This window comes from Asterias rubens, chromosome 9, assembly GCF_902459465.1.
Source record: "Asterias rubens chromosome 9, eAstRub1.3, whole genome shotgun sequence".
In the NCBI taxonomy this organism is placed as follows: domain Eukaryota; kingdom Metazoa; phylum Echinodermata; class Asteroidea; order Forcipulatida; family Asteriidae; genus Asterias; species Asterias rubens.
The window spans coordinates 11496752-11524212 of NC_047070.1; the positions used below are offsets into that span (position 1 = coordinate 11496752).

A 27461-nucleotide genomic window follows, 5' to 3' on the forward strand; every position below is an offset into this window, starting at 1 on the left:
GAGAGTGGGCTAGCGACCGCCACGGTCAAAAATTACCGGTCGGCCATCGCAGCCATTCATGAGGGCTTTCCTGATGGCTCCTCGATTTCTTCCAATCGAGCGATCTGTCAGCTGGCAAGGGGCATGTTTGTATCCCGGCCTCCGGTACGCAAACTTGTCCCGTCTTGGGACCTCCAGAGTGTTCTCTCCACTCTAGCAGGTCCCCCATTCGAACCCCTCAGCAACGCTCCTTTGCTGCAGTTGTCGATAAAGGTTTCCTTTCTGTTGGCGGCTGCTACGTCGCGCAGACGTAGCGAGCTCCACGCCCTGACATTGGCACCGGGTCACATTCGTTGGGAACCCGGTGGTGTCCGGCTGGTTCCTTCCGCAGGTTTTCTGACGAAGAATCAGTCTGATTCTTTTCAGCCTCCGGACATTTTCGTTCCGGACTTAAAATCCTTCTCTGCGGTTGCGGCTGACAGGCTTTTGTGCCCTGTCCGGGCGCTTAAATGGTACATAAGCCGCACCAAGCCTATCCGCTCTGGCCATCACCAACTATCCTTGGCCTCGACAACCCCTCATCAACCGGTAACGCGCGATACTATAGCTCGCTGGATTGTTACCGCCATATGCTCCGTTCCGGGCGGGTGGCCGGCGGCCGAGGGCAATGTTCACGCCCACGCGAACGCGGGGTGTCGTCCTCTTGGGCATTTTTTAAAGGTATACCAATAGAGGAGATAACCAAGGCAGCCTGTTGGAAGAGTTCTACAACCTTCTCACAGTGCTACCTGAAGGACGTACTCCAGACTGACGGCCAGGCAGGCCGTGCGGTGTTGCAGTCGGCCTCCCGTGGGTCATCCTCCCGCTAGTCCTCTTCGCATCAAATCTTCACCCTCGGTGAGTTCTTGTCTGTATGCCATATATTTGTGCCACTGTTTAACATTGATAATGTTTTTTCCTTGTCCTATGGGGACGACACCCCCCGGGTCGTGAGCGGACAATGTGGCCCCCATATTTTGCGTTTCTTATTCTTGCAACAGCTGGTACCTCCTTCCGGTCGCGCCTCGTTGCCATGACGCCATAATAATTGTATGATGTGCAATAGTCCTGCGTATACCCACCGCCTTCCAAAACGGTGCTAGTCTATGCAATTGTAGTAATTTGCTCTACAGGTAAGTAGAGTGACGTAGACTCCCCCCCCCCCCCCCACAGTAGTGTGGGTAGGGTCTACGAACGAATACTTACCTGTAGAGCATCCCTCCCGCCTGCCCCACTATACTTGGTTCTTGTATACTTGTACGTATGAGTTTCCGAGAAAGAGGGCGATTGCGCATGGCGTTCGTGCCGATGTGCACTGGGCGATGGAGGGCACTGTTGCATTTGTTGTAAAAAAAGTCTTAGTGTTACCTAGCGGCGCATAGGGAATATGCGATTGTAGTAATTTGCTCTACAGGTAAGTATTCGTTCGTAGACCCTACCCACACTACTGTGGGGGGGGGGGGGAGTTAAGTACATGACACGTAGCCAAAACGTAAACTTCATTGACCGTATATGAAAGTTTCGACGGGGTTTCTTTTGTCAGCTATTTCTTGCATAGTAATGAGGTGATTTTGTAGGGGAACCTTACGGGCATTGGAATGTTTGGGGGTTCAGATCCGTCCAGCATCTCGAGGAGTGCGTTAGCACAGTTTGGCGTTAGCCTAAGAAATGTTTGGCGTTAGCCTAAGAAATGTTTGGCATTAGAGAGTTGAGACAAAACCTGTTATTTTGCAGTATTGAGGGGAGCCAGTTTTACAGAGACGTAATCTCGCGGAAACTGTAAGTTATTTTAATTATGGTAGTTTTGTACTATTTCCTTTGTATAAAGAATTTTGTATGGCTGATTTTGAGACAAAAACTGGAGAAAGGGAAACTTTGTAAGAGTGCCGATTATTGCAACCCAAGTGTAAATTGATGTTCAGTATAAAAGTGCTGGCAAGTTTGTTTGATGGGCGGCCGATCCGAATTATTTTTGTTTGTAAAGTGAAACAATGTAACTCAGCCGAACCTGTATTATTTATAAGTATTTTGGGTAATATTTCAGGGCTCCAAGTATGGAGTAGAGATTACGATACATCGGCCTTGAGAGGGTACCGTGGAGGTGGGTGCGTGGGGAGACACGTCGCTACACCCGGAACACCCGGCTGAGAGGAGAGACTCCCGGAGCCTAAGGACGAGAAGGATTGGTGATGTAAACTTGAAACAAACTTATATTGTAGGCAGTGGGCGGTGGACACCAGAAGAGTAATTTATGGACGCAGTAGTCGTCAGACATTGAAAGATTATTGTTGAACTGATTTGCGACATCGTAATTTGATAATTTATTTGTACTTTTTTTTTCTTTGTTAAATTGGTCCAAGTGTAAATATTCAATTGTAAATAAATAAGTTAGCGTAAAACGCATTAATTCAAAAGTCAGTGTTTATTTGTAACTTTGTGGTGTGCTTGGAGGAACAGTTTTCTTTAGTTTTGATTTTTGGTATTTGGGAGAACCCGGCTTTGTGACAATCTTCCATTAGGTTGATGATCCCGGAATGGGCTTTAATAAGGAAATCAAGCCCCGATAGAAACGAATCCTCAATAGGAGCTACTAGTAAGTCCCAATGATAAGTTTGATCGCCGATGATTAAGGACACATTTGAAAACTTATTGGCAATTATTTTACTGCCCTTTCCAGCCCCCCAAAGTAAAACCTGTTCGGATGGCATTTTTGGATGATTAATCTTATAAATTAGTCTTTGCTGATTATAGACACTTGTGGTGCAGTATCCTCCACAGCTTGTGTACTTAAACCTTGAACTTTGATAGGGATTACCAAACTGTAATACCAGAGTTTTGAGACAACTGAATTTATTGTATTTCCAATTATGCTTGGTCAGTGTTGAAATCGGTAGTTTTGTTTGTCCTGTGAGTTCTGAGTTGAATGATTGTTGGCCGTCACAATCAGTCACTATTGGTTTAAAGTCGGCTTGTGTGCTGTACGGTACGGATTGGTGAGGTAGGGCGTGAATTAGTGTTAAGGGGACATTCCCTGGCAAAGTGTCCTATCGCATTACATTTGTATCACCGCTGCCTTGTGGGGGATGCAGACGGTGATGGCCCCTGGTAAGGTGACGTACTACGCCTCGGCGGAGGACTATGTGAGCGGTGAGTCAGGGACTCGGTTCTGCTTTGTACAACACTAGGGGGACCAATTGTTGGGTTAATGGCTGTCTCTTTAAGACAGGTTAAACGTTCACAAAGATATCAACAATGTCCTTGCCCGTTTGTCTAATTTGAATTTGTTGTACACTTTCAGCAGGGGAGGTCTTAGCTCCATCCAGCAAGCGCCGGACGGAGTAGCTTATGATTGTGGGTGGCTGTTTGGGTGTACTGAACTGCCTGATTGAGTGTCTGTGGATCTCGGAAAAGGGCGAGTTCCGCAGCTCGATATTATTACAATCCTTTAAGACTGATTCCCTTGCAAGAGTTTCAAACACTTCCATGTTTGCCGTGGGGTAGGCGCCAGTAGCAGTTTCCCTCACACTCTTCCAAGGTTTCTTCTTTATTTTGTCTGATTGAGGCCAGTTCAGCCCTGCTTATTATCTGGTCTTTAGTTTTTTTAAACATCTTAAGTAGTTGGTCCCTACTGAGCTTGAAACTTCTCCTGATTTTAGGCTCTTGCCAAGCATAGCTCTCTAACGCATTGCCGGTAAGCACCCCCACTAGCTGTTCTAGTTTAGTATCCTCATCCCACTTACAACATTCTGCCATCATCTCAAATTTTTTAACAAATGCGTAAAAATCAGTTGAACCATTGTATGGAGACAACTTGGTTACATTTTGTTCAGTGATTTGAGGCACAGGGATATTGTACTGGCCATGTTCATTTTTAGCCTGTTGTTTCTTTTCACCATTACCTTGGGAATGCATCTCACTTAGAATGTGAGCAGGCAAGGGTGGAGCTTTTTCTCCGATAGCTTTTAGAGTGGCGTCTATCATTGTATCCCCAGTATTTTTTGGAATCCTTTTGTCCCACCGCTAGCTGAAATTGGTTGTTCCTTTAATTGTTTTTCTAGGGTTTGATTGACTTTTAGCTCTAGACTTGATATTTTTGAGGAGTTTGCTTCCATTGCTTTAACCATAATATCAACCTGTTTGGTAAGCAAACCAATGACATGTGAGAGTTGATGTCTGCCTGTTGGGCATTTGGGTCGGCCTTGGGGTCGGTTTGGGGTACCTCAGTGTACTTTAAAATCAGTAACCCCTTTTCTGCAAGTTCATTAAGTTTGGTTTGCAGGGCAGGGTTATCATGAAAATTTTCTATTGTTAATAAACCCAACTTTTCCCTTTTTGAAACTATGATCTGGGCAAACTTGACCCCTATTCCTGGTAAAGTTGTTAATTCCTTAACAGATGCCGAGTGTATATTAATGGCCATTATTGAAATATTGCCAGTCAACGGTCACAGTAGATGAATATTAAATGACAAAAAAAAATATATACAGAATCCGCTATAAAGTCTAAAAATTTAGACCGTCACTTAATTATAACTGATATCAATATAAACCACAAGGGAAACTGACTGGGTAAATTTTGAAAAGGATTGTGGGGGTTGAACAAAATTGACTAGAGTGGGATTCGAATCAACGACCTCCGGATTAACGTGCCGGCGCTCAACCAACTCATTATAACTGTTAGCGCCTTCTGCTGGCATTGACGCCCATCAGTTTGTCCAGATAACAGTTATTTATATTTTGGTGATGGCAAAAATTGAACTCGATAGTTGGAGCGATTTTTCAATGAAATAAAGGCACCTCGCAAAGCAAAGCTATGAATAGCAGATTCTTTAGAACATAATTAATACATGTATCAATGCAAATACAAAATAGCAAAGCTGGGGAATGGCATTATTAATATTATACCCTGTGAAAAATTGTCTTGATGTTAGTGCCGACAAATTCAACTAGCGCCGAGATCATCGAAAGAATACTACTAATCACAGTATATCTAGCACTGATGGTGGAAAACACTTTGTAAACAGAAAGTCACTAGAAATTGGTTAATTTATAGAAAATTTTAAAACCTTGCCAGAAATTTCTACGCAAACTACCAAAGAAATTGATGAAGTGGCCGCAATAGTTGAACATGTGGCCTCGGCCTACGTTTCAAATGTTAAATTTATATTATGGAAAGATAGGTGACAATTTGCCATTTCAAAGTTATTTCTACCCAATTTATACTTTTTTATATATCTTGAAATGGTTGCTGGTTGCGCACAACTTGAAGATTTATCCTCGTCGCCAATAATGTATTGGCGTGCAAGGGGGCGAGATGAGTCCTGCACTGAAGAAATGACACGGTGGTACTCTCAGCTTGGGTTCAGGATTCAGACTGACGGCCTCAATTTTGGAGCTGGCCACTCCTGCCGTCATGCCTGACTGGTTTGTTGTTACTTAACCAATCACCACATCAGTACATGTACATCCTAAAATAATTATTTGCAATGCAAAGGTTTTGAGTGTGTTTCACTGCAATATGGTTAACAAATCAGGTGAGATGGCATGATGACAAATACTTGTGCTTGCTTTTACAATTTGCATGTGGTATAAACCAGTAGTTTGGCTAGTAAGTCAAGTATTTTTAATTCATTTCATAATTTGATGGTGCTTAATTTCAAACTGTTTTGTTAATTTACAGGAGCACACTAATCGGGCGTGAACCTGACAGCATGCTAGCTAGAATGTTTGCAGATGACAGTAAGTTCAAACATGTGATCGTTATCCTTAAGGAATATTACAGAATTGCCAACAAAACAGTTGCTGGCAGTGTAAGCACTTTATGTAATCCACCATATACATAAACTGAAAAACCTTTAGAGGTTTGAGATCAATCGGCTGTCTGGTTTACGCAAAAATAGTGAAAACCGATAACACATTCTACATGACATTACAGTCATACTACAATCATTACAGTAATTAAAAAAAGCTCACTGAGCGATAAGCTCAAAACAAGAAATTTTAGACAGAAATATTTCAAGGGATGTTTTCTACAACCATCATCAGTAGACCGTGTAAGTTTTATGTAAATCTGTGATCTTAGACGAGTTTTTTTCTTACCAATTCTGTGATGTTCCTCTAGCCAAAGTTTGAATTACTCAGTGGCCTGACTTTTGGAATGTCAAATACTTCAAGAAATGTGAATATACCATTCATCATCATCATCATGAGTTGGCTGCACAGCAGACGGACATGGGTTTTTTCCATTCTTGACTGTCATGTGCTAGTCTCCGAATATCAATCTTTGAAGTCTAATCTGAATGGGGGGAACATTATTAAGGCAATGGGCCGTGTCTTTGATGAGGTACAGTGCAGTATTGTCGAGTGGACTAAGGAAGATCTAGATGTCAAGGACAGGAGAACAAGAAAACTGATGACCATGAATGAAGTACCAGTTACATTTGAAAAGAGAACCGCAAAGAAAATATTGCCCTAAAAACATTTTAAGCAATTTTCCAAGAAATCTCTGTGAAATAAAAGAAGAGCTTAAGGGAAATTATGTTTATTAAAGGAACTGTAAGAGTTTGAGTTATTGTGTGGGCTGCCCATTACGTGTGAGATTATGTTATGAATGTTGGTCATTAGTGGAGGTGCAGGAATGTGTGTCAGATACTATTGGTTAAATACCCCCTACATCTTTGGAGTCAAACTTTCATTACTTTTGTTTATCTCTGTCATTTTTAGATTTGCATGTCCCATGGCATAGTTCAGTGGACCATTCTGGTGCTTACTTGATAGACCGAAGTTCGTCCTACTTTGAACCTGTACTTAACTATCTGCGACATGGACAGCTTATTCTCGATGATGGATTGAATCCGGCAGGTGTTTTGGAAGAAGCTATATTTTTTGGTATTACTTCTTTGTATAAACCACTAGAAGAAATGATTAAGTCAAATGAAAAACCTGGTGACCACACTCCTATTACAAGGCGAGAATTTGTGTTAATGCTGCAAGGAAGAGGAGCCAACTGTGAGCTGAGATGTCAGGTAAGAAACTCCCAAAATAGCATCTTTTGAATGTCTTTTTAATTTCTTGATGTAAGAATATTAGGTGTTGCAACATTGCAAATACCTACAGATGTTACTGTTCTGGATTGTTTTAGTTGTCTGGCAACATTGCATACACCTTCACATATAAAGGTTCATTTTTTGTAGGTTTTTGGGGGGAACTTGTTTCAGGCATGAGTCCAACACTTATTGTTTTTGTGAAGTTCGTTTTTATGTTTTGCTTGACTTTTTCTTCTTCTTCCCCTTTACCTTTCTCCAAAAGATAACTCAAGAATGAAATTGAACTTAGTTTAATACAGTATCTTTATGTCATTGCCTGATTGACAGTTCTTGACAAGAGAATGTCCATATCATGTGCCACATTTGTGCCGTGTCGTAGAGATAGCGTTCTTGAGCCAGGATGAATTTATAGCAAAGTGGGGCTTTTCTACATACAACAGGAACCAAAGTGGGGCTTTTGTAAACACAACAGGAACCAAAGTGGGGCTTTTGTAAACACAACAGGAACCAAAGTGGGGCTTTTGTAAACACAACAGGAACCAAAGTGGGGCTTTTGTACACACAACAGGAACCAGCGAGTGCAAAGCTCATATGACATGGTGTCTTGGCCTGATTTAAGGTCCCAGGAAAACTTTTAGAAAGTAGATGCTGCCCAATGAGTCTAAGACATTTCAGATTATTTTTAAAGATTTTTAAAGTGGAATTTTGCCTCTAAACTATTGCCATGATTGGGGTTCTTTTTTGGCTTTATGCAATATCACTGAAAAGGTAAAATTGCTCTCAAACACCCCCCCCCCTCCCACAGAACTTGCCTTTTTCGTTGGCATGGCATCACTCAAGCATTCAGCCACCGGGCATTCACTCCTTATTTAACAGCTGTCTCTTTGTCAATATTGTCTCACAATGTTCAAGTATGCACTTTGAAACATGTGTACAAATGTACGTGTATCAAAATCAACATGCTGCATCAGATTTTGGGTTGTCATAGAATGGACCGATCCGGCCTATCAATCAAACTGTGCGCGTTCACCCATTTGACCAACCACAGCAATGATTGTGGTCGGACAAACTCGGTCATGCGTGTGCGTATATTTGGGAGGGGGGGGGTGCCCCATGCCACCCCCTCCTCCCTGCATATATTCCTGATAACATCAATAGAAGAATAACTATGGAATGTGTGAATGAAAATTGTGATTAGATAAGATGCCATTTGCTGGAAATTGGAAAAAGCCTGTGATATGTTGCCCCAGAAAGGACCAACATCTGATTTAACAAAATGCACAAATGGGGAACAGCAATTATATTCCTTAAATTCTTACATATATACAACATTTAAGTTGGGCATCAAAAGTTTAGGATTGACTGGTAGGGAGAACTGAGGCACACCTTTCCCCCAGAAAGGTTTTATTAAGTGGTCGGTGGGAGGATCGCCTTTTGCCGCATAGAATGGACCGATCCAGCCTATCAACTGTGCGCGTTCACCCATTTGACCAACCACAGCAATGATTGTGGTCTGACAAACTCGGTCATGCGTGTTGGTATATTTGGCACGCGCAGCAGATTCGTGCAGAATGTCATTGGGAGTGTTCGTACACGCGTCTTGCTCAAGTGTGCGGTGGGCGGAGCTTAGTGGAAAGCCGGAACGGTCCATTAGGACACAAAGCTTAAACAACTCCTTTGTCCCTACTGCAGTTCGTTTTTTTTTACAATGGTTTTTAAGTAGCTACGTTTTTCTGAGTTTTAACTTCTTTACATGTAGTACACCTTAAGAATCAACCACAAAGTATTTTGTTTTGCCAATCTTGGTGTCTTTTTTCTTTCCTTTCCCTCTTGTACTCCTTTGGCCCAACTTCACTGAATGTATTTCTGCGCTACTTTCAACAAGTTCTCCTCAGTCCTCCTAATATAATAAGATACCAAGATACCAGTAACTCTCCTCTTCATCCAAAGCCCTCATCTGTGCACCATCTGGCAGAGCGATGCCATCGGAATGTACCCTCTTTCCCCTCTTCATTGTCATTAAAGCACATTTCTCAAGGCCATGCAAATTGCATCCTGAGGTCATAGCTGAAAATCCTGACGGTCTGCACCAAAGAGTCGATCTCCGCCTCGTTCTTTGCAAACAACTTAAATCGTCTATAAAAAGCAGATGGTTTATCTTACACCCGTCCTTCTTCATTTCATCAGTGGAAGAGCAAACAGCAAATACATGTACATATGCAGTTCAAGAGATATGTCTTTTGAGGTGTTAGGGCAACTTGCCTGGAACACCTCTTGTTTTTGTTCGGTTTGATTCCCCCTCCCTTTTTTAGGTGTTGGAAGCCTGCTTTGGTGTTCCGAGCATTGCTCCAAACACCTATAAACACAAAGATAAATGCATTGTTTTGGGCAGAGTGCTCAAACACCTAAAACAAAAAAGGGGGACAAAAAAGAGGTGGTATGGGCGAAGTGCCTGAGCACCTGTAAACTCCCCCTCCCCTGAAAACAATTTAAAAAACTAAGTAGAACTTAAAATCATCCCTTCCCATCAAGGTTTACCACTTTTGTTATGCCCCGCCGGCGGAAGGGGTATAGAGTGTTTGCCTTCTGTGTGTGTGGTAATGTGTTTGCGTGTGTGCAAATAAGTATTGTCTGAGTGATAACTCAAGAAGGACTTTGTGTATCAACTCCAAACTTGGTTTGTGGACTGGTCTAGGAAGTCTATTGGTTTTGGACCTCCTCAGGGAAATATTAATTGTTTTATGTTTTAAACAAAAGAAATGTTGTCCGAGCGAGAACTCAGCATATCAACCCCAAACTTAGTTTGTGAACTGGTTTTAGGATTCCCCAAAAGCCTATTTTTGGAAGCCCCCCCCCCCCAGGATAAATGGCAAGGTCATTATGGCTAACAGAAATGTTATCCAAGCTTATTCAAGAATGAGATTAATCTCAGCGGGGCATTTGTTTTTGTCAAACACACCACATTCTTACTTGTAATATTTTATGATATAAATGCATTCTCTTTTAAGATACGTGTTTTTTAAATTCATACATTTTAAACTTTTAGTTTAAATAAAACATAATTCAACAGATATGATATTTGTTTTGTTAAAGGGAATGAATTTTGAGGGTGCTGATCTCTCCAAGCTGGATCTGAGATACATCAATCTCAAACTTGCTAATCTAAGTGAGGCTGATCTTTCTGGTGCTAACATGTCTTTCTGCTGTCTGGAGCGAACTAACATGACAAGAGCAAAGATGAATGTAAGTTCCTAGCTAGTTGTGGAGCTATTTCTGCTTACCATGCATGTAAATGCTGTAATTTATGCATGTTGCAGTTACCTTGACTAAAGCTAATGTGAGTCCACCTCGACTCTCCCCTAATAACCATTAAGAAGGATAATGTACATGTACATAGGTTACATAACTTACTATACAGTGCATAGTTAGAATTCAAAATTTATAAAAAATTACAACTAATATTTGTGCATATAAAATACATTCATACAGCATCCTCCAATGCAGTGTTCTTTTCCATGAGAGCCATATGTGTATGCAATGGTAATGCCATGGGCCAAAATAAATGTTTTGTCATATTACACTAGAACTACTGTATTGTAAAGTTTGCTAGAGCCCTGGAGTCAAGGCAGTAGACACTTTTTGTAATTACTCAAAATAACTATTAGCCTAAAACCTTACTTGGTAACAAATAATGGAGAGCTGTTGATACCAGTATAAAACATTGTGAGAAACGGCCCCCTCTGAATTAACGTAGTTTTCGAGAAAGAAGTAATTTTTCGCAAATTTAATTTCGAAGCCTCAGAATTAGATTTTGAGGTATCGAAATCAAGCATCTGAAAGCACACAACTTCGTGTGACAAGGGTGGGTTTTTTTCTTCATTATTATCTCGCAACTTCGACGACCGATTGAGCTCAAATTTTCACAGGTTTGTTACTTTATGCATATTTGTTGAGATACACCAAGTGAGAAGACTGGTCTGTGACAATAACCAACAGTGTCCAGTGTCTTTAACAGGGTAATAAACAATGGGCTGCGCGGTAATGTGCCCAAAATGTAAAATGTGGGCCTAACACTGTTAAAAAAACTTTAAAAAATAATGATTTAGAATATGGAGTGATTTAGAAATTTACATTGGTACCAATGCAAATGATATTTATTATGATATCCAGAATGGCTTATCAGTAATGTTGGGCGCCGTATCAACGCGTTGTAGGCGTTTCCAATTGTTGATGATGGTGAGGTGTGTTGCTTTGCGTTGGTAATTCTTACCCAGATTCGTTGGTGCGTTGACAGGTATTGGAAGAACTGTCATTGTTATGTAGCAAAAAGGCCCACTTCGCTAACTCCTTATTTGTATTCATCTTTACTTCTTGGTACTCATATCTATCATACTTGTTCGACTGCATGCGCATGCTGTGATTGCGTGATTGGTATGTGCATTATTTATTTGCAGCAAATTTATTGATTGTCCAAAGTTTCTGGGTCAATGTTTTGAGGTCAATATTATAAATCATGGGGCACATGTAAAATGGGGAAAGTTAGAAGCCTCTAAAATTGTTGTTTTGGGACTGGTTAAATGATAAAACCCATCTTGTCTTCTGGGTATGTATTTGTTTATCTGCCGGTGGTACAGATTGTTTCAGGTAGGCAACGGGAAGCCGACATCACCAATTAGTTGTGAAGACATTAATACTATTATCGTCATTGTTACTTTTTATTTGACCCTTTATCAAAGTACAAAAAATACAATATACAAACAACCTCAATGCACCGAACAAAGGGTCCTCTTGACTGGTCAGCAATTTGCAACAGCTTATAATACCGCGAAAAACAGTTGAGTTATGGAGTTTGTTTCTTAAACTTCTTAATAATATCAACAATATTATCATGTGGACAGCGTGTCAAGGGCTTCGCTTATGTGGAGTGTTTTTTACCGCCCGTGACGAACTGTAATAATGTTAACAAGCTTGTAGAATTAATTTGTAATTACCTTGGCGCTACTACAAGTCATATCTCTCTGACGCGTTAATAACTTTGCATGCATAACATTATTTAAAGACGCCATGCTAAAGTGCTTGTAACTTGGCTTGGACGGGCACAACAGCTCTACCACCAGACCACAGGTGCTTTAGTGCGCCCTCATCATGTGAAATACATTTTTTTATTTTTTTATCTTGTCCTTGTATCACTTTTTTGTTGTTAAATGTTATAAGTTTGCGTCAAATCAAAATAGAGATAGCATTTGTTGACTTTTGAGGATAAATAGTACATTGTCCAACTGCATGTCCTTTCAATTTGTATTTTAACAACTTTATTTTGTTAAAATTTCAGCATGATATCGGAAATGTCAGACACGATACATCTACAACAACATGTACCAAATTTTCGTTCAACGTCATTAGACATTATTCACAAATTTCGTCCTTATATTCCCTTTTTGTTGACCAACATAAGCCAAAGATTGTTAATGTTGTCGGATACCAGTAGTACAGAGCATCTTCCGGCCTTGGATGAGAAGTTAATCTTTTGGGAATAACAGGCTGAAAAGAGTTAATCACTGGTTCCAGTTGAATGAGCTAAAACAATGAAACACGGGACACTATTGGTAATTGTCAAAGACTTGGTGTATCTCAACATATGCATAAAATAACAAACCTGTGAAAACTTGAGCTCAAGCGGTCGTCGAAGTTGTGAGATAACTATGAAAGAAAAAAACACCCTTGTCACACGAAGTTGTGTGCTTTCAGATGCTTGATTTCGAGACCTCAAATTCTAAACTTGAGGTCTTGAAATCAAATTCGTGGAAAATTACCTCTTTCTCAAAAACTACATCACTTCAGAGGGAGCCGTTTCTCACAATGTTTTATACTATCAACCTCTCCACATTACTCGTTACCAAGTGAGGTTTTAAGCTGATAATTATTTTGAGAAATTACCAATAGTGTCCACTGCCTTTAAATGGTCTTAACTCCTTATAGGAATAATGCACCGACTTAAAAATAAGGTAAACTCATATGAAAATATAAAACTCAAAGAGGTGATCACTGGTTCCAGTCAAATGAGCTAAAACAATGATAACATTTAATGGTCATAGCTCCTTATTGCAACAATGTTCTGATAAAATAAAGAGTTTATCACTTGATGTGGTTGAAAGAGCTTGAAGCTTGAACAATGGAAACCCTAAATGGTCATAACTCCTTATTGCAACGATGCACCGATTTAAAGCCATTGGACACTTTCTAACAGAACAAAAGTTATAAGTTCACAGATTAACAAATAACTTACAGGGTTTACAGAAGGTAATGGTGAAAGACTTCCCTTGAAATATTATTCCATAAAATGCTTCACTTTTTGAGAAAACATTAAAACAATTATCAATTCTCGATATCGAGAAAACAGATTTTTTTTTAAAACACATGTCATGACGGCGAAATGTGCGGAAACAAGGGTGGGTTTTCCTGTAATGTTCTCCCGACTCCGATGACCGATTGAGCCTAAATTTTCACAGGTTTGTTATTTTAAATATAAGTTGTGATACACAAAGTGTGGGCCTTTGGACAACACTGTTTACCGATGTTGTGCGATTGCTTTAAAACATAAATCAAATAATGTTGCTGCTTACATGTAGATAATAAGAAAAGATGAAATTTAAAGAGATTATCACTGGTTCCAGTTGAATGCGCTAAAGTAATGAAACCTTAAATGGTCATGACTTCATACTTGTCAATGTCTTCACCCCTTTGACTATCAGTTGATCAAATGATTGGTTTTTCTGTCAGTCAGTGGTTCTATCTGGCGATCGGCAGCTCGCCATGGCAGCTTCGCTGTTCTAGTTCAGTAAAGAAACTATGCTAAACTTTACATGAATTAATGTATAACTATTTGACAACTGTCATTATGTTATTTCTTTACCTGACATAATGCATTTACATGTATTATACTGAAGGGCAAATGATTATGGTTGCCTTCATGTATTACAGTTTCAAGCAAGGTGGATGATTGAATGACTTTGAAACCTAACATCATTTATAACTTTGGTATAGGGTGCCAATTTGCAAGGCGTCAGGATGGTCCTTGCAAATTGTGAAGGTGCTTCTTTAGTTGGATGCAATTTTGAAGATCCTCTAGGGAGGAAAGCAAACATGGAAGGTATGTTTTGGCCATTATTTAAAAAAAATTCTTTGAAGTTGTAGTTTGCCTCAATGACACTTAAATTCGCTTCATACTCGCTGTGTATTCACTGTGTATGCAGCACTCACACCTGTTTTTTAAAGTCCGCAGTGCCTAATCGTTCAAATTGTTTTTTTCAAAATTATACCTTAATCGTATAGCCAGATAAATTTAATAATTTTAACATTGGTCGGCATACATGTAGATGCAACGTCAATGACTGATGGCAAGAACATGATAAGAAAAAAATGGAAACTATGCGCCTTTTTCAAAACCTGTGTAAAAACAAGCTTTTTGGGGTTGAACAAAGAATTGACTAAAGTGGGATTCGAACCAACGACCTCTACCAACTGAGCTATCTAGCCCTATATTGGCGGTGTCCCTATTTTGTCAATATCTTTGTTCGGGGGTGCCAGTCAGAAGCCATAGAACCAACTGCCATGTAGCCAGGGAACAAAGATATTGACAAAATAGGGACACCGCCAATATAGGGCTAGATAGCTCAGTTGGTAGAGCGCCGGCACGTTAATCCGGAGGTCGTTGGTTCGAATCCCACTCTAGTCAACTCTTTGTTCAACCCCAAAAATCATTTCAAAATTTACCCAGTCAGTTTCCCTTGTGGTTTATATTGATATCTAAAAACAAGCTTGAAATAATACTGAGTAAAAGGGCAGTAATTTCATGGAAGGAAGTTGGGAAATTTGCGTTAACGATTTTGACGGAAGGCATTTATGAAAAGATCCTTGCACCGGACAAATGTATGAACACAAATTTCCAATTATGTTAAGGTACTTACCTGACATATAATTGTAATTATATGAAGCCGTAGGAGGAGAGACTCACCCTGTATTATGTTCCATTTAATACGGTCTGAACCACCCTTTAAATAAAATGGAAAGTTCCTCCATTCATAAAAATGCAAATGAGCCCATGCCCCAGCACATAAATACCTCTCCAAACCATTGAAGCATGTCTCTTTGTAGGTAAGTGAAGGTAAGTAGCTGGCTGAGGTAGACTCATGGGTGGGCAAGAAGAAGATAATCTGAGATGCAGAGGGAGGGAGTGTGAGTCTCTCCTCCTACGGCTTCATATAATCAATTAATGTCAGGTAAGTACCTTAACATAATTTGAAATTATATTTCAGCCTAGTCGTCAGATTCGCCCTGTATATTTCAACGCTTGACCGAAGCCAGGACAGCTGTCTGGAACTCCGATGTTGTAACATCTCTCCTGTAAAACCTTGTAAAGGTGGACTCTGATGACCAATCTGCAGCTTTCAGGATCTGTGCTGTAGATACCCCTGCTCGAGCAGCTGCCGAGGTGGCTGCTCCCCTAGTAGAATGTGCCCGATAATGAGGCACATCTATACCAGATGAAGCCATAATGGTTCTCAACCACCGTGCGATAATAGCGGACACCACAGCATGAGTGGGTTTCACAAATGACAAAAAAACAGACTGGTAAGTTTGTCCTTACCCTGTCATCGGGCAGGCTTAGTCCTCTGAAGATATACTTCCAAGGCTTTCACCACACAGAGTTTACTGTCGGGGGATAATGTGATAAAATCACTTTCTTGGCAGTCTTGCCGATTGTAGAGCACTTTGTTGGTTTCACCAGGGTAAAAACAAAAACTGTTTTTGTTTTTTGCATAAACTGCAAGTCCAAAGCGATTAAGGATGAAGAGCGTCCCGCTGTAACAAGTGCAATCAGCATAGCTGTTTTCAAAGTCAGAAGCCTTAAGCTCAGCTCTCTATTCCGAGGGAGTGAAAGGATGTACTGTAGGACCTTCCCGGTATCCCATGTTGTATAATATTTAGGCTGCGGTGGACGAATGTTAAAAATTCCTTTCAAAAATCTTGAAACCAGGGAATGTTGACCAACCGGAGCTCCTTCCACCGGAACATGAGCTGAAGAAATTGCTGATCTATACATGTGATCATTCTATATTGTAGTCCTTGCTGGAAAAAACTGTGCAAGAACTCGAGGATGTCAGCTAGAGGTGCTCGAATAGGATCGACTTGGTGTTGAACACACCAGCGACTCCATCGGTTCCATGCTGAATTGAACTGTGCATTAGTGCCATGGCGCCAGAATGATAAGATGACAGAGGACACTTGCTGCGAAATACCTCTTGCTGATAAGGATTGCCTGATAGCTTCCATGCGGCTAACTGCAAGGTTTTCCACATTGGATGATATTGGTCGTGACACAACCTCAGAAACTCCAATACGACTTGAGTTTTCCCTGTGAGTTCTAACAGACGTGGGTACCAGGATTGCGTTTTCCACACAGGGTCTATCAGAAGAACTGTGGCCTCATATGCAAGGACCTTTTGAAGACATCTTGCGAGAAGTGCAAATGGGGGAAACAAGTGAACTTCTAGGTTTCTACTTCGATAGGACAGCGGTGCCGTAAAACTGCCTGAATGCTCGAGGATAGGCGGCCGAGTAGTCGTGCAAGAGCCCTCACCGCCAACTTTCTTGCTCGAAGAAAGCTTCTAGGCAATGTTCTACAATCTTGTTTGCTTTCTCCCCTGGCAGGGCCAAAGACATTGTGGATGAATTGAAGAGGAAACCAAGGTAAGTAAACTGCTATAAACTGTCTTGCCAACGGAAACGCAGGTAATTGCGATGTTCCATATGAATGGGGACCATGAGGTAGAAGTTCTTTAGAGCGATTGAGCCCAAGAAGTCGTCTAGATTTAACAAATCCTTTACTAGATTTATTCCATCCATCTTGAAGTGTTGATAAAGCACAGACTTGTTTAGCAGACGAAGATTTATGATCGGCCGGAGCTCTCCTGATTTCTTTGGAATTAGAACAGAAAGGAAATTAATAGGCCCTCCACTGGATCTTCCAGTGTGATGGCTTTTTTCTTTAATAACTTTTGTACTTCTGCTGGCACTGACTCTACTTGAGGTACGGAGTCCAAACGATTGGCAGGTACTCTTTCCTGCAACTGAAATGGTGGCTTTATAAATTCTATCTTGTGGCCACAAACTGACTGGAGAATCCAGCTGTCTTGCATAAGAGTTCTCCAGAGTTGAACAAAAAATTACGAGACGACCTGTCTGATCTACTCTTTTGACTTGTCAGCAGCATTCCTGTTGCCCTTGAATGTGTTCCATAACTGGTGGAATTGTTGAAGGATCGTCCGCCTCGAAAGGTACGACCTCCACTGAATTTTCTCTCAACTGCTGAAGAGTATGGAGAAAATCTACTCGTTTTCGAAGAAATATATGTTGATCCAGAGGTTCCCTTGATGACCTTGGAGGCTAATTTATTAGCCTTTTCTGCCTCCTCTATATCTTTAACAAGATTGCCACCGAAGAAGAAATCCATCGAGGGTGCTTTCTTTTTCAAAGAGTCAAAACGCTTGTCGAGTAGATCGTCAAAGGCATGTTGGCGAGCTACGGCAAGGCTCTGGCTAGCTGATCCCAGCAAAATAAGCGCAGAAGTGACATGTTCGTTCCTTCACCATGGTAGCGTCGATAGTATCAGGACACAAGGGGTCTGCTAGAGCATCAAAAAGATGAACCAAGGGGAGGGCAGACTTGAGAACATGGCCATGTGAATCTTTAAGACGGTCATCTTGAGACACCAAAGAGGATCGAGCTTCTTTAAAGGAAGACTTTACCTGGCTAGGAAGTTCTGGAGCTTTGAAGAATTTTTCTTGCTCTGTAGGAATGAGATTATTTGAAAGTTCTTCTTTAATCTCCTCATGTCCAAGCTTGTTGGTGCGAAGTTGTTCCCACCAAGAAAGCACCTTGTCAGTCACTGGAGTACCAATGGATTTGCAGTGCGGGTTGCGGAAGCCATGACTGTCGGACCCGGACGTCCCCGAGGCCGAAGCCCCATCGGCATCGGTGATAAAACGATCGGCAGCTTCGGAGTGAGCGGCAGAAACCACGTGACTAACCTTGTCAATAACTCCAGATTCCCAAGTGACGGGGTTCGGAAGAGCTAGAGAAGAAGCAGGAGAAGCAGCGGGGTTACGCTGTCGCTGAAATTGTGGCCATTGGGCTGTCATGGGTTGTCCATATTGTCCGAACATGAACGGATTCATCCCACCGTAAACCGGGTACATGGGCGGCGCCATGTTGATATACTGCCCTCTAGCGTCAGCAGGAAAATTCCACTGTTGATGAGCGGTTCCTGCCGTGATATTTCCCGGCGGTGCAGCAGCAGGGGCAACCCAAGGCGAGGTAAAACCCGTACCGGTATTAGCAACAAACTGTGCCTGTGGAACTCGAGAAACTCTCGGGGCCAAGGACGGAGAATGCCGCTGGGAAGAAGGGCAAGGCGACCCCTTTTCTGGCTCAGGGTTCTGTAGCTGTGTGTTAGCACGTTCTCCTCCCGCCCAAGGCAAGGCGGGGTCGGTCGTTCCACTTCGCTGCTCGACCCAAGGCGAGGTCGGAGCAGAAGTAATGGCTGTAGGTTTCTTGCTTTTCTCACCAGACAAAGGCGGAGAAGCCGTCTTACTTGATGATTTTGTTTTCTTAGTCGTTGAAGACATGATGCACAGGAAACGTTGTCAAAAACTTTGTTGTAAAATGTAGTAAGATGTAGTAAAGTAAAGTAGTCAAACTAACTAAAGGACTGGAGTGTGTGAATAACACGTGCGTTCAGGCCGTACCACGAAGAACAAAGACATGCTTCAATGATTTGGAGAGGTATTTATGTGCTGGGGCATGGGCTCATTTGCATTTTTATGAATGGAGGAACTTTCCATTTTATTTAAAGGGTGGTTCAGACCGTATTAAATGGAACATAATACAGGGTGAGTCTGACGACTAGGCTGAAATATAATTGATGCGTGTGTTTCCGCTTCGCGAAAGCAAATTTAATGCGTATCCATTTTTTGTTTTGATGAAGTATGAATGTTAAAATCAAAATTGAATTGTCGGGTGCGTGCACGCAGTCTCAGCAAGTATGAACCGGCCTTTATAGTCACAATTGGACTTGTGACCCATATCCAAAGTTGAACTTAAGATCATCTCAATGATTTAGCCATGTTCACCATTGCAACTTCCACTAAAGGCTGATTCTGACTTGACCTTATAATGTGTAAAACCAGTGTTAATAGGAATATGATTGTTAAATTTTGCTTTTGGCAAAAGTTCCTTAGAATAGTAGTCCTTTAGATATTCCTGAGACACAAGAGACAGATAATTGTTCACCTCCATGCAGATGGGGGTCTATAAACTTTGGATAACAGGTATCATCTTTTTTGCCATGGCCACGCAGAGTAAAATAGACCGGAAGTGGCAGGTCAGTTGCATTCCAACAATGGTTTACTGGGCCTTGCATTGGAGGGTAGGTAGTAAAACCTGTATTTGTCTGCACTAATGCACACTTTATGAAAGTTTTACAGTAGACTAGTTCTGAAGGTCAAACTGGCCCTCACAGACTGAATGTTTGTGTTCCAACTGAGGGTTATTTAATCGCTTTTTGAATAAAGGTAAATATAACTCCTAGTATGAAAATACCCTAAAACGATTTCAACAATTTCTATTTCAATTTTGTTTGAATGCCCGTACGTGTAGGTGTAAATATGAAGGGTGTGAATTTGGAGAATAGCCAAATGGCAGGTGTGAATCTCAGAGTAGCTACTTTGAAGAATGCTAATCTTAAAAACTCTAACCTTCGAGGGGCAGTACTTGCTGGAACAGACCTTGAGGTAAGTCAAAATGGAAGCCATCATCGAAAAGTACTTCTTTTTCTAAAAGAAATAATCTCCAGATCGACAAGTGGTTGATTGCATTTTTTAACTTACAGGTCATGTTTATTTCGAGGAGTGATTAAGGTTTTAAGGATGATGTTTAAAGACACTGGACACCTTCGGTAATTGTCAAAGACCAGTCTTCTCACGTGGTGTATCTCAACATATGCATAAAATAACAAACCTGTGAAAATTTGAGCTCAATTGGTCGTCGAAGTTGCGGGATAATAATGAAAGAAAAAACACCCTGGTCACACGAAGTTGTGTGCTTTCAGATGCTTGATTTCGAGACCTCAAAATCTAAATTAATCTGAGGTCTCGAAATCAAATTCCTGGAAAGTTACCTCTTTCTCGAAAAACTACGTCACTTCAGAGGGAGCCGTTTCTCCCATTGTTTATACTCTTAAGCTCTCCCCATTACCCGTTACCCGTTACCAAGTGAAGTTTTATGCTAATACCGGTAATTATTTTTAGTAATTACCAATAGTGTCCACTGCCTTTAAGAAGTACTTCTTACATACTCTAATTGAAGTAAATTATTTATATTATTCATGTTTTATTAATTAAAACACTGCAATACTCAAAATCAAACGTAAGATTAGCATTCAGAGAGCAATCAGAACGTAAGCCTTGGGGCATATCACGTACCGTGCATGCCATGTCTCGTGGGGGCTGGAGGTGTAAGCCCCGGGCGGCGCTATGAACTCCCCGCTTGCGGGTCTCGCCATGAGCTTGGGAGGGGTTGGGAGCCAGACATCAAATACATGTTTGTCATCGTGGGTTTGTCAGTTGGTACACCTTGTGTTAAATCCGTTATTTCTTATGATCGCAACGTTCCAATGCTCTGTTTTGTTTCATGGCCCCCTAATTTCTTCTTGTAAGGAGTTTTCAGGTAATTAAACAAGATTGATGATGTCAAAACTTAGGAATACCGCATTTTGTTATATTGACAGTGTTATTGTTTGAGTAGCTTAAACAATGTTTATGAAAAAAAAATAAGCGAAAAAAGATACAAAATTAGCTGTGACCTCATTACTAGTCGCAAAACTTTAACTCCCATTGCCCAAGATGCATCGCGACATAATGTTTGCTGAAGGTGCAATAAATTAAAACTTGTGCTGAAGGATTGAAAGATTGTCTCGCTGATGTCTGGTTGTGTTTTGTAAAAAGTTGTCGTGAATAACCGTGAGCGACAAAAGTATTACTGTGTCTCATGTTCTGAACAAACGTGGAGTTTCGCCCACTTCCCTCTTTCAAAAGAGGGAAAGGCTTGTAAATTCCCATATGAAATTTCAAATCTCGGTGAATACCCATCTGGAAACAAAATCACCCAATAGGGTGCAGACAGGGCAAATCAATGTGCTCTGAGCTTTGGAAGCCATTAAATTGAGGAGAAGTGGACTAGCACAAAGCACAGTCTTCTCTGCTTCAACTCACGTGTACCCCCTGAGACATTCGCACAGATACCCTGAACCACAGTCCTGCCAGTCAACCACAAAACTAACGTTGGCTAACTCAGCGACGGACTGCTACCCCAAAAGGATCGAAAAGCACTTGGCTTCCATCAATCCTCTCCCACAGAGATATTCTCACGATCAACAGCACAAAGCTTCAGCTAATCAGTGAGACCTAGAATTCGCTGCATATAACTTGCAATAAATCACGCACGCTAGCGCAGAGTACAACAAATAACACTGGGTAGTAATCAGAGTAAATAAACGTACCCGTTTCGCTTTCGAAATCTCGCTACAGACTGACGATGCACGCTTGGTCCCAGAGTACCAGCGTGCTCCGCAAGCCAACGCATGCGCAGATCGTGCATATGCTCACGCATGCTCATAACCAAATAATTTATAACATACATCCGGCACTGTCCGTCACAATACTTTGCAGTAAAAGAACAAGTTTGTTCAACGGAATTTAGAAGATGCTTGTACTGAATGCTTCTACTTTTAAGTTTATGCTTTTACTTTTTGCTAGTACTTGTCAGCATTGACTACTTTTTATTCATACGACCCAATACCCTGTAAACCTTATTTCATACTACCATGATCGATAATCTTAACTATGGCTTGGTTTGGTAAACCATTTTACCCGGTTGTGTTGGAAGTTATGTCCCTGGGAAATCAGGACTACTTCCACTGCCTTTAATTCCTTCCAAGTCGAACTTGACTTATTTCTTTTGATGCCCAGTGCCAATGACTAATGGAGTCATCTGCGTCTACAACGTATCCTGCAAAACCATGAGCGAATAGAATACTTTAAAACAACCATGGAGGAGAGAAGAGAAGGAGCTTGAACGACCCGCAAAACCGCAGAGTAACAAAAGAATACCCTGACAATGCCCCTGTCTGACCAGTGGAAAAAGATAGGAGACCTCCAGCTGGACTGCCGATTAACGAGCAGGATTAGATCTCTTTGTACAGAACGTGCGGTACCGCCACTCTGCACCGTTGCCTTCGTGTAAAGTTGAATCATTGGAGACAAGAATTGTGAATACACACGTTTTCATTTACCGTTTGTGGTGTTTCACGGAAACATCATGGCATATTTTCACATTTTTTGTGACTTTCCTGTCACTAGCGGTGGTTCAAAATTTAAGTATTAGCACACGAGGGTGGTTGGTATTCAATTGTGTTTTTTCAATTTGGTGAGCACAAGTGTACACAATTTTTATCAGGTCTTAAAAAAGTTGTTTTTTCTGTATTATATCCATACGACATATGACGCTATAGCTGAGTGAAGAACCAAGTGCGCACGTGCAAACTCACATACGCCAGGTCGCCCATTGTCTGTATAAGGTATGTGGGTGATTACAAGGTGTAGCTAAACGACCGCGGTACCACGGGTTCGACTTTTGAAGTCCCTTCGTTCGAGTTCCTTCTCTTTCTTCCTCCATGGAACAACTGGCCACGTAGTTATAAACTGGTTTAGCTTTTAATTGTTCTATATTTTGCAGCCAGAAAGCCAATTCTTCTTGTGCTTAAGCTGAGAGCAATACATTTGAATTCCATGAACTTTTGGATTCGATGGCACAGTGATGGATGGCCTTTGTCATGATTCTAGTCATTGAACCAAGTGCTAAATATGCGCAAATAATCTTTCCACTGGCTGGTGTTCTAGCAGAAACCCCATTTGACTGGCTTGAGGCTTTGCTTAGACTAGAAAAAATTGTTTTTGCCAAGATGGCCTGTATGTCGTTTTTGATGGCTACAACTCTTCTTTCTTGCAAAATCAAGAAGCCGTCGGTAAGATTAAGTTCAAATCCAAACCACTCTGTCTCTGAGACTGGGTTCCACTTGCTTTTCTGTGCATTAGGCACAAAGCCTGCGTCTAACAAATCTTTTAGGAATTCAGTGCTGTGTTTAGTGGCTTTCTGAAGACTGTCGTCGTAGCCCAAACCATCATCAAGATAAACTACTATCTGTTTCCCTTTACTATGCCATTTTCTGTATAGGGGGCCTTAGTACCTTGGTAAATACATAGGGAGCAGTTGATAATCGAATGGGAGTACCGTGAACTCAAGGAATGAAAACACACCTCTGTAAACCCAACTATAAAACCTAAATCCTGTTGATGTTCAGGGAGAATACTGATATGGTGGTAACCAGATTTCAAATCGAACTGATACATGAAGCCAAGAGGTTATAAAAACAAAAGGGCTGTACATAAGTGTTTATATTTAACGGACTGCTTCCATAAAAACTTGTTTATGTTTCTCAAATCTATAATAAGTCAACGTTTACCAGATTTTTGCACTGAAACTGACAGAGGATTTACAATATATGGTTGATTGGCACACAATTTTATGCAACATGCATCTAAAAGCTCTGAGATTGAAAATGAAACAAAGTTTGTTTGATTGTGTGCAGAAGCATTGTTAATTACTCTTCTTTCCCTTGGACCTAAAATCGGAGTAGGAGGCGGGGTTTCGTAAAAGGGAAGGGCGTTACCAAACCCAATTACATCTAGAACGAACGAAGTAGCCTGTATTGATTTCCCAAACTGGCTATACGAAAACAAACGCCCGGCCACTTTTATTTTAGGCCTACTAGAGGTTGAAATTTCCTCGTACTCAGATCCAATAAATAATTGGTCGTCTTGAACATTATTAACACAAGCTAAGTAAGGGTTTTAACTCAACTTTATTTACTGTGTGTTGTCGACTGATTCCTTCCTCCTCCGTTTTAAGTGCTGACACCTTTGGTACTGACTGCTTGACGCTTTCCAATGTAGGGGCAAGTCTTGCGCCAGTGTCCTTGGCCTCCGCAGGCGTAGCAAGTGTCTCGTACGTTGGGGTATCGTTGGGCAGGAAAAAGCTGATTCTGACCATAGTAGAAGTAGCAATAGGAGCAGTAGTAGCAGCTATTAAATTTTCCCACCGAACCATTGAAGCATGTAACTCTTTACGTAAAAAGTTTAAAGCAGATTCATTCTAATTTGCACTCAACTGAATAAATCAACATTTATAGAAGTCGCCATATTTGTTGGTGTTTCTCTACACTGGCGTTTGCGGGTGGCATCAGGGGCTTTGCTTTTGTAACGAACTGAAACTGTACGCCCCGCTGGTGTGTTGCCCCGCTGGTGCGTTGGAGTGGCCCCGCCGGATCTTGGAGGACAACGCTCCCACGGCAGCTGGCTTGTTTAGTGATTGGACGAATAATTGAACAAAATGATAATTGTGCGCTGACCGGATGCGTTGTTTTGGCGCCCTTTCTAGCAATGTATTGTGTGATTAAGTTGTGCAGGCAGCAGTGATTGAGCATTGAATAAATTGTCCTTCTTGAAGTATTAAATAAATCAGTGTGTTTCACATTGAACGGAATTTGAGTTTGTTTGTTTTTCTGTCTGCGTTTGGCTACAGAGCAAACAATGACCCTGGCAGTACGTTACACCTTGATATGAGCTTAGTTGGTTGGTTCTTTCTTATACAGCTTTCTGTTTTGAGCTTGGTTCTGTGTCATTAAGTCACAGCCGGGTCCAATGTTGTTCCTAATATTTCATCTGCCATGGTGCAGCGCTGTACGTTGTAGATGTTTTGATACGAAAATTGTGCATTGGTGTGCGGAATCACACGTCCGAAGGCTGTAAAGTCAGATTGCGTCAGATTCGGTCAGTGCAATCCCACATGGTCACGGAGTGGCGTAGTACTCGGTTAGGTAGAATTTATGTTATTATCCCTTGTGGTTTGTTTGATAAGTCTTTATTTTTTCTGACACTAAATACATTTATTTTTATAGTATCAAGTAATACATCACAAGAGAAACTGATCATAAATTAATTTGAAGGTGAAGGTGAAACATTTGGACAAAAGATATATTATGTGGGTTGACAGAATGATTTCTTTGTTTCAACAGAATTGTAATCTTACTGGTTGTGATCTCCAGGAGGCTAATCTGAGAGGAGCCAATGTCAAGAACGCCACATTTGAGGAAATGCTTACTCCACTGCACATGTCTCAGTCTGTCAGATAGATCTCAACAACAAGATTACTTGATTCAAATTAGGGTTTGTGAATGAATACTCATCATTCAAATGAACGACATATAGCTCATGTGTTATTGAAACACATTAAGTGCTGTATACCTTTAATTCCTTCTGCAGAAGGTGATCTAGCCTGAGATATATACTACTGGTCCTTTCATTTATCTAGCAGAATGTGACTTCTTCCCCATTTTCATTGTAGCACATGTCTTTGGGTGTTTATCCCTCTCAAGACTGCCAATATTTTTGCCAAAACCTTTATAATATTAGGTTAAATAAGATATTTTGTTAAATTTAAAGATTCTGTTTGCCTCATTTTGCTTTTGATGTCACAATGTAAACCCTCTACTAAAAAAATCCCTTGCTGCCTTGGTATTCATTTTTAATCTAGTAAAAACAATTCCCTCAAAAATTTTCAACGCAGGTTTACTCTTCGTTGACTTCAAAAGTGTTTTGGGGGAGAATTTGGTGGTCCAAAGAATCAAGAGAGCATACAAGTTTTTGAGACATGCCGTTTCTTTGAGGGGGTCTTGTTGGTTGGAGCCTGAAGTTGACTTGTCTTTCTTGTCAAGCTGGTAGCTGGGCCTATAGCCTTATCATTGATGTTGATGACAGACATCATCTACGTGTAAGTAGTAGTTGGCTGTTAGCAAATATTATGCAGTTCTGAATCAGTGCTTGTTTGGGACTATGAACTGATGTCCTTTCTGCATGCAGAGAATGGTTAGTACTTGGACTAAGATAAGGTGAACTCTGCAAAGTGAGTAGTTCAGTTTAAAGGCAAAGTAAACCTTTGGTTTTTGGAACCTTTGGTTGTTTTAACCCTATATAAATGTAGATGTATACATTTAAATAATGTTACAATAAATATTAGGTTGGTGAAAATTTTATTTACACATCAGGAGGAAGTTTAATCCCTAATAGGAATTAATTACCTTGGTTCAGATTTAACCACTTCTCAGGTTTGAGGACAAAAAACTGATTAAATAACCACATTAAAGCCATTGGACACTTTCGGTAAACAGTGTCCAAGGCCCACACTTCGTGTATCACAACTTATATATAAAATCACAAACCTGTGAAAATTTAGGCTCAATCGGTCATCGGAGTCAGGAGAAAATAAAGGGAAAACCCACCCTTGTTTCTGCACGTTTCGCCGTGTCGTGACATAAATCTGTAATTCTCGATACCGAGAAATGATTCTGTTTTAATGTTTTCTCAAAAAGTAAAGCATTTCATGGAATACTATTTCAAGAGAAGTCTTTCACCATTAACTTCTGTAAACCCTGTAAGTTATCTGAAATCTGTGAACTTTTATTTTTTATCTGTACCGAAAGTGTCCAAATCGCTTTAATTAGAACTGAAACATTTCTCAAAATGCTTTATACTATGGAAAGCTGCCGAAGTCTTCATACCAGTGCCATTAATTTTGAGAGTGATTACCAAACAAGTACGTTCCCTTTAAAGGGTTTTGATACCTTTTGTAGATCAGGTTTGTGGCCATGACATGAATCCCTAGTCACTGTAATGAAGATGTTAGTAAAATAATTTACCTGTAGTAGTTTATACATGCTTAAATAATTTTGGTCTCACTGAAAACAAAATTATTTCCTTAAAATTGTTTTATTCATTTCTCAAAAACCACAGTACCTCAGCAAGTAATATTTTAAAGGCAGTTGACATTATTGGTAATTACTTAAAATAATTGTTAGCATAAAATCCTACTTGGTTATTAGGAATGGGGAGCTGTTGATAGTATATACATTGTGAAAAATGGCTCCCGCTGAAGTAACATAATTTTCCACGAATTTGATTTCAAGACCTCATATTTTAGAATTTGAGGTCTCGAAATCAAGCATCTGAAAGCACACAACTTCGTGTGACAAGGGTGTTTTTTTCTTTCATTTTTTTCTTTCATTATTATCTCGCAACTTCGATGACCGATTGAGCTTAAATTTTCACAGGTTAGTTATTTTATGCATATGTTGAGGTACAGCAAGTGAGAAGACTGGTCTTAGACA

General features: G+C 40.7%; 1 protein-coding gene across 5 annotated transcripts in view; it reads left to right on the plus strand.

Annotated features, from left to right (window-relative positions):
- Positions 1 to 26506, plus strand: part of LOC117295043 (BTB/POZ domain-containing protein KCTD9-like) — a 77273-nt gene extending 50767 nt beyond the window's left edge. For 2 of the 5 annotated variants that reach the window (XM_033777613.1, XM_033777612.1), the window contains 6 exons: positions 5698 to 5756; positions 6741 to 7042; positions 10157 to 10306; positions 14108 to 14213; positions 19781 to 19914; positions 25314 to 26506. In XM_033777613.1, the coding sequence (XP_033633504.1) occupies positions 5698 to 5756; positions 6741 to 7042; positions 10157 to 10306; positions 14108 to 14213; positions 19781 to 19914; positions 25314 to 25430 (868 nt within the window). In that variant the 3' untranslated portion in view covers positions 25431 to 26506. Of the gene's footprint in view, positions 1 to 5697; positions 5757 to 6740; positions 7043 to 10156; positions 10307 to 14107; positions 14214 to 15378; positions 18556 to 19780; positions 19915 to 25313 lie in introns of those variants that run through there. The other 3 variants (XR_004519620.1, XM_033777615.1, XM_033777614.1) reach the window with 3 other exon arrangements.
- The last annotated feature ends 955 nt before the right edge of the window (positions 26507 to 27461 follow it).